At 51.6% G+C, this 7,743-nt stretch overlaps 1 protein-coding gene across 1 annotated transcript in view; it reads left to right on the top strand.

The window, feature by feature from the left end:
* Positions 1-3,360: 3,360 nt before the first annotated feature.
* The window catches only part of LOC104530618 (general transcription factor II-I repeat domain-containing protein 1), a gene marked incomplete at its 3' end in the record, with an annotated part of 37,372 nt that continues 32,989 nt past the window's right edge, over positions 3,361-7,743 (top strand). The window contains 2 exon segments of the mRNA XM_029086809.1: positions 3,361-3,483; positions 5,545-5,686. Coding sequence (XP_028942642.1) covers positions 3,361-3,483; positions 5,545-5,686 — 265 coding nt within the window.

Genomic DNA, 7,743 nt, shown 5'->3' with positions numbered 1-7,743 from the left:
GTGTGTAGAGCCCCAGGAAGGGAGTAGGATGCTCTGTACCCATCCGACCCACCTCACTCCCTGCTGCTGGCCCTAACTGCTGTAAGAATGGTTTACCCCAGTTTTCCTAAAGATTACTTTCCCTTTGATTAGACAAACAACTTCAAGCTGTACGTCTTAATTTGATTTGAATAAGCCTAACGCTTGCCGTGAAGTTTCTTTCCTCCCTTTTATTCCCCCCTTTTCTAAATCCGCTGTCGCTGCTCTTCGTGACCATAAACGATTAAAAGCTTTACAGGAATATTGTCCCCCCCGATCCATTAAAGTCCTGTTGTGTTACTTGGGCCATTTTTTTTTTTAATGATGATTTTTTGTCTTGTTGAGTGATTCTCCCTTTTCCTTATTAAATGATCAGCCAGGTAAAAGGGATTATTCTTGTCCTAGACTCCCACAGAGCAGGGATTGGGTCGGGATGGGGTGCAGGGACCCTGCCCCACTTCCCACTGACGTTATCCTGGGCTTTCCCTTCGGTTCCCTCTCTGGAGCCGGATCCAGCTCGTGGCTTTGTGGTTTTGCTTTCTGCAGCCAAGGGAGGAGCATCTCATTCCCGTATGTGCCTGTGGGAGGCTGTGACCGAGCAGGTTGGTGCAGCTTGAAGTCTCTGAGGGGCCATGATCAGCCCCACCAAGGCAGGAACCAGCTCTCCAGAACGTTCCTGGAAGGCAACAGGAACATCCGTGTCATTGCAGTGACATTTAATAATAATTAGGGCACTTGGAAATCCATACGGGCATCAAAATAAGGCTTTTTTCCAAGTGAGTGCTGTAGGGGGGTTAAGCAGGGAGTGATGCTCCCTGGACCGAATCCTTTCCCGCCAGCAGACCCCAGGCTAGTCCCCAGCCCCGTGTTGGGGCTGCCCGGTGTCCTGGGTGCTGGGAGAGCAGCTCAGGGCTGGCGCTGTCACCGCTGTCACCTCCCCGCTCCCTGCCAGCTGCAGCAAAGCACCTCTTACAAACACAGCATCAATTAAAAGAGAATCCTGAGCTCCCCGTACCCGCAGGGCTGTGTGCAGAGAGCTGCTCAGGCACTTGCACGTGAAATGGTCCCTCATCCATCCATCTGTCTGTCTGTCTGTCTGTCCATCCATTCAGGCACAAACTGCAGGGCTGGAGCATGATGGCCAGTTCCCTGGCTTACTGCAACCTTTTGTGATGGTCAAGCTGGAGATGCCCTGTCCCCAGCATGGGGATGTCCAGGGAGCTGTGCCGGCGGGTGGTAGCACCCAGACTGCAGGTCCAGGCGTTTAGTTTCCTACTTTATTTTCCAAGCTGACAGCAAGTTTTGGAGTTTTTTTTCCCCCCTTCACAATCGTCCAGGGGGAGAAGAGTCATCTGTCAACTCTGTTAAGAGCTGTCAGCAGGGCGTGTGAGGGTTTTGCCAGGTGGCTGTCAGCGTCGCGGCAGAAGTGCCAGAACAGCTGTGGCTCCATTTCTTGCCATCCAAAGGTGCCGGCAAGGCCCCGGCACTGCTCACCTGCTTGGCAGTGGTGACATAGAATCCCAGACTGGTTTGGGTTGGAAGGGACCTTAAAGCTTTGCCAGTTCCAACCCCCCTACCATCAGCAGGGACACCTTCCACTAGACCAGGCTGCTCAAAGCCTCATCCAACCTGACCTTCAACACTTCCAGGGAGGAGCAGCCACAGCTTCTCTGGGCAACCTGTTCTAGTGTCTGACCACCCTCACAGTAAAGAACTTCTTCCTAATATCTCATCTAAACCGCCCCTCTGCCAGTTTAAATCCATCACCCCTTGTTCTGTCACTAACCACCCTTGTCAAAAGTCCTTCCCCAGCTTTCTTGTAGCCCCTTTAGGACATGGGGAGAACCAGCCTGGAGGTGTCATCAAGAGCCTTTACTGAAATCCAGTCGTTGCCGTTTCTGTAATGGGGACTTGTCCCCACCCTCACTAGCTTGTTGTGTGCCCAGTTAATGGGCAGGTTTTGCTGGGCTGAGGGCACATTCTCAGCCCCCTGCCCTGTGCACACTCAGGCACCTGCGGAGCTGCCAGCATGGGGGTGACTTGTCATTTTGGGATAGAATCCACCATTTCCCTGATTGCATGGGGTGGCACGGCCCCGCTTTGCAAGCAAACTCCTTCTGCTTGGACACGGCAAGAACCAGTGTAGGAAGGTGAATTTGGGTTTTTGCTGTTGACTTTTAACCCTTGTTTCCAACAGGGCAGAGCGGCCGCGGTTACCGGCTGAGCCACAAATCGAGTTCCACGTAGGCGGTTTCATTCATATTCCCTGGCTCCTGCCCGTCTCGCCTCATTAAAAATTCTCCAGCCTCTTTTATCCACTTTCGGCTTCAAGCACATGATTTACGATCCGGTTCGAGTGACTCCCGAGTGTTGCTGGCTAATTTGCCACCCTTTATTCACAGGATTAAAGGCAGGCGAGCACGACGCTGCCCTGCGGATGGAGGGGCGATAGCTGGGAGGGCCGGTGCTGGAGGGGTGACGCTGTACCGGGTGTGGGTGCCATGGCATGGGGTGTAGGGTGAGCCCCTGCCTCAGTTTCCCCTGCAACATCAGCATCACCGTGGGTCACGTTAGACATGTGCACTGGAGTGCAGAGACCTGGGGCAGTCACTGCGCGTGTGGCCAGGCCCTGGCATTTTTCCTCCTTTTTTTCCCCGTTTTGCAGTGTGGGATGGAGCTCCCAGGGCTCAGCCCCTTCTCGGATGTGGGGTCCCGAAGTGCCACCTGGTCCTGCTCCTGCTGACACAGTCCCCTAGGAGCTGCAGGGTGGGATGATTTGGTGATGGAGCCCCTTGCCATGAGCTGCCTCCCTTCCTCAGGGCAAAGGCAGAGCACCCTGTGGCTTTGGCCTGTTTTGGGGACACTTTTGGGTGTCGAGCTCCCCTCTTGCCCAGGGTGTAGGGAGTGAGGTGCAGGGATGGCTGGCACAGTGTCCTCATGGGGACGCATGTGTCACCCCCTGCTCGCTGCTGTCCACATTGCTTGGACTTGTCACTCCGGTGCACCCCACGCAGTGGTGGCATCTCCCCCGGAGTGAGTCCTGAGGGTGGAGGTGACCTGGCTGCTACTGGGACATGCAGCATTAGCCCTGAGGCTCGGTTCTGGCTCAGCAGCGTCCACAATTATGTGCCTTTAGCAGAGGAGACGTGGGGAACATGGGGTTCCAGCTGTCCCTGGCCTCTCCCCATGCCTCAGTTTCCCCTGTGTATCCATGCCGGCATCGTGCCATGGCCCATGGCACATGCTGGTGCTGGGGCTGCACTGGGGATGCTCAGTGCCACCTCTCTGGCAATAACAGTGATGCATATCTCATATATTTTTTTTTTCTATTTTCAGGTGAATATGGCCCTGGCAGGGAAGCCTTTAAACGTGACTCTCAGCACCTCCAGAGCTGACCAGTGGAATATGGTTTTTCCCCAGAAAGGTGAAATCATCACCAGCTTAGTGTCTGCCTTAGACTCCATGGTAAGAGGCTGGTGGTGTCCCCGTCCCCCTCCCTTGTTTCACCACTTGGTAGCAGGGCTGGCTGGGAGCAGGGCTGAAGCAGGAGGGATCTCGAGCTCATCCCACTCCCCTCTGCTGCTGGAAAGCCCAGGGAGCTGAGAAATAAAAATCCTCTCCTGCTCTGACAGCCGTAAGGATCATAAAGTCAACCCAAGTTAATCTCAGATGTATATTGTTTTTCCATTAATATTTATGTTGGTATCAACTGAATGTAGGGTGGTTGGGGTTTGTTTTTTTTCTTGCTGTTTTACCAATGTTACCATGAGCTTTTACACAACAGGAGAACAATGGCTTTTATCTCCGAGAACAAAGAAAATAACTTTCATATCTTTTGACGTAGAATTCCCAGTGGAAACCTTGCCTAAGTCAGCCATGCTTACATAAACAAGATAACTGTCTGGATTAAGTCTCGTGGACCAGAGCTAATCTTATTTTTAACTGTGAATGTGATCAAGAAGGGAAAGCGGATGTGTAGTAACAAATGTCTGATGCAATGTGATGTGCTAACAACCCTCCCTTTTTAAAACCAAGTCGTATTTAATGTATTTATCTTGCCTGTGTCCTCTCCTCTACGCAGGTAGGGTGGGTTTTTTTTGGCTAATACTAGTCTCCTTCTCTTTGACCATCACCGCCCCACTAAGGAGCAGGTTCCCCAGAGCTGACACACCCCACGCGGCTTTGATGATTTATATACATGCCATCCCATGCAGCAAATCGTGTTATCATAGTTTGACTTCTTAATGAATATACATTATTCTTCAGTCCTCATTAGGTGCTGCCAGCAGGGCCAGGGGACCAGGATGCTCCTGAAATTCAGCCTTTATCCCAGTGCTTCCCTGGGGCCGGGCTCCACACACACTGAAGCCTGGCTGCCTGCCTGCGTGGTACATAAACCACGGAGCCACGTGCACATCACCAAATGGGCTTAGGGTTTGGATTTCATCTGCCTCCCGGTCTCACATCCCATAGATTTTATTTATTTTTTTTTTAGTATTGGGCTTTTTGAGCAAAATAGTTCTATTTACTACTGGGTTCTTGAAAGGAGGTTTATTAAAAATATCGATTTTTGGGGGATGTGATTCAATACCTCCTTCTTGAAGAAGGTGAGCAGGAGATACAATGACCCAGTATAGAGACTGGTTTAAGCCAACGCAAATCAAACTCGCTGTAAGTGCATGTGGGGAGCTGAAGGTAGCTGAGGGGTTGGTCCATGGGCAGCTACTTTGCTGCTCCCTCCCTGGCTGGTGGCATCTTCCAGCCCCTCCATGATGCTGGGGATGGGCAACATGTCAAACTGGGGCTGCTGATGGGAAAACCCCTCATTTTACCCATTGAAATCGTGACCTGGGGACAGTGTCTTCACAGCATTGCTGCTGTAGCTATGGGAGTATGACTGAGGCTGCCAGCACTCTGTGACTATTAGAATATAAAAAATAATAGTAAAAATGCATATACATGTGTATTATGTAGAGCAGGAAGCATATGTTACATAAAATGGATTAATGGCGGAAGTCTTTTCCATCTCTTTAACATTTTGCATAACTGTACAAGAAGAATCATTCGACTAATCCAGACTTTGAGCATATTAGTGCTCTGCAGCTGAAATAAGATTCCCGTGCTCCTTATTTCATTAGAGCTGGTGGAAAAATACAAATTGGTTTTGGTTGGGTTGTTGGTTTTTTTGATTTTTTTTTTTTTTTTTTTTACAGGAATGTTTTCTTTTAAAGAAATATTATAAAATGTTTACTTTTAGGATAGGAAAAAGTGAAGCAAAATGATGGGTAAATAGTTCTTGGTTTCCAGCAAAGCATAGCTCAGCTGGATACATTTCTGGAGCTGTAAAGTTGTTGAAGTATTTAAGGGGATGTCATAAAACCCATGAAATTCTGACCCAAACCAGAACATTGCTTTTGATGGGGGAATCTTTTGATGGGAAGAAAAAAAATCCCACTGGGAAATGGCAGAGGGGGGTGCTAAGCAGGGATGCTCCGGCAGCCGCTCTGACCCGGTGCGTCCCCGCAGTGCTCGGCGCTCTCCAAGCTGAACGCAGAGGTGGCCTGCATCGCCGTCCACGAGGAGAGCGCCTTCGTGGTGGGCACCGAGAAGGGACGGATCTTCCTCAGCACCCGCAAGGAACTCCAAGCCGACTTCCAAAAGTTTTGCAGTGAGTATCCCCGCCAACGTGGTCTTCCCCTGTGCCAAGCTTGGGGCACACTGGTTGTGCCAGCTGGGACCCCCATTATGTACAGAGGGGTTGTGGTTCGGCATGGTGCATCCGTGGGGCTGAGTGGTGTTTAAAGGGATGGAGAAAGTGGGTGGGAAGTGTGGCTGGAACCTCTCCCCTCCCAAAGAGGGCACCACACACCCCAGCTGTCCTCTCTGAAAGTGTCCCTGGGGTGGCATGGGGCTGGGTGGCTGCTCTGATCCCCTGGCACTGTCGGTGCGCTGGAGTGGCTTTGGAGGAATCAGCAGACATAGTTTGTCCTAGTGATCCTTCAGGAGCAGTGAGGATCTTTTTCCTGGTCTTGAAGAAACAGGAATGGATTTGGGAGCTGGGAGTGTTGGTTGCGGAGTTGCTTATTGTTCAGAAGGGCTAACAGCAGTGAAAGGATGCTTTGAGCAGGAGCTGTGGGCCCCCAGGTCTCAGATCAGAGTCATCAGGTATCACAGGGACGTGTGTAATTGGTGACAACCCCACATGTAGTAAAGCCAGCACCCAGCCCCCTGTCCCTGCTCCGTGCCTCTCCCCGCTCCCCATAAACAGCCAGGAGCTGAGGGGAAGGTGGGAGCTGTGCTGTGAATGGGGACCTGCATTCTTATCATAGAACCATGGAATGGTTTGGGTTGGGAGGGACCTTAAAGCTCATCCGGTTCCAACCCCCCTGCCATCAGCAGGGACACCTTCCACTAGACCAGGTTGCTCAAAGCCTCATCCAGCCTGGCCTTCAACACTTCCAGGGAGGAGCAGCCACAGCTTCTCTGGCCAACCTGTTCCAGTGTCTCACCACCCTCACAGCAAAGAATTTCTTCCTCAGATCTCATCTCCATCTCCCCTCTTCCACTTTCAAGCCATCACCCCTTGTTCTGTCACTCCCTGCCCTTGTCAAAAGTCCCTCCCCAGCCTTCCTGGAGCCCCTTCAGGTCCATGTGGGTCCATGTCCTTCTTACACTGGAGGCCCCAGAATGGGCCCAGTAATTCTTGGATGGCATCATCCCTGGAGCGCCAACTGCTGCTTTCCCTGCTCTGTGCAGGAGCTGGGATGGGATCTGGATTTGGTGGTGTGGGAGACCCCAGAGCCAGGGGGACCCCGGACCCAGATCTGGTAGGATGTTGGTGGAGAGAAACCACCCAGGTGTGTTTGCACACATGTGGTGTTGATGGAAACCATACTGGTGCTTAGTCCACTGGAGAGATTGGCCAGGAAGGGTTCGCTCTAGTGAGAACATGGGTCGCTGTCTGCTGGGGTTATTGGCTGCGCGTGTGTGGGATGAGCCAGCATGGCTTTGCAAGAGCAGCTCCCTGCTGAGGTTCCACCTCTACCACACCACACACACCCGAGAGAGCCACTGTGACTTATCCTCCGCTTTGGCACATTGTGGTTTGCAGGACAGGAGGTGTTTTGGGGACAATCCTGCATTTATGGGTGACTCTGCCTCCCCTTCCCACCACCCACGAGGGGCAGGGGGGTTCCCGAGCAGTGAACAGCAGCAGGGTGGCCAACAGGAGCTCACTCACTGACATATTAAATGCCAGTTGTGTCTCTCTAGAGCTCACAGTATTGATGACCATCTGGAAATCTCACTTTTAGAAATATATATACAGATATCCTGGCTGGTGACCTACTGCTGTGCTGGGGCAAGGCGCCCGACGTTCGTTCCTGATTCCCTTCTCCTTTGGTTTCATTTACACCTTTGTCAAAATGAAACGATCACGGTCTGGTTGAAAGCACAAAATCTTGATGATGGAGTTTGGGCGAAGCGGCTGATGCTGGAGACAGGGTGAAACACGATAACTCTGTCTTGAATTATAAATGGCTCAGGCTCAACTCCGCTCCATAAAGCTCTTACAACTGGCACGCGGTGGAAAGCATCCCTGGAAGTGCCTCTGATTTATGGTCTAGCTGCCCCCTTAGAAAGGATCTGAAATAATCTAAAGCAGACATCACTGGGAGATGTAAGAAGCCTCTTATCTCCCTGGGCATGCAGACCTCACTTGAACGC

The sequence above is a fragment of the Antrostomus carolinensis genome, unplaced genomic scaffold (genome assembly GCF_000700745.2).
Source record: "Antrostomus carolinensis isolate BGI_N321 unplaced genomic scaffold, ASM70074v2 scaffold5149, whole genome shotgun sequence".
Lineage (NCBI taxonomy): Eukaryota > Metazoa > Chordata > Aves > Caprimulgiformes > Caprimulgidae > Antrostomus > Antrostomus carolinensis.
This window is presented reverse-complemented; position numbering and strand designations above follow the sequence as displayed.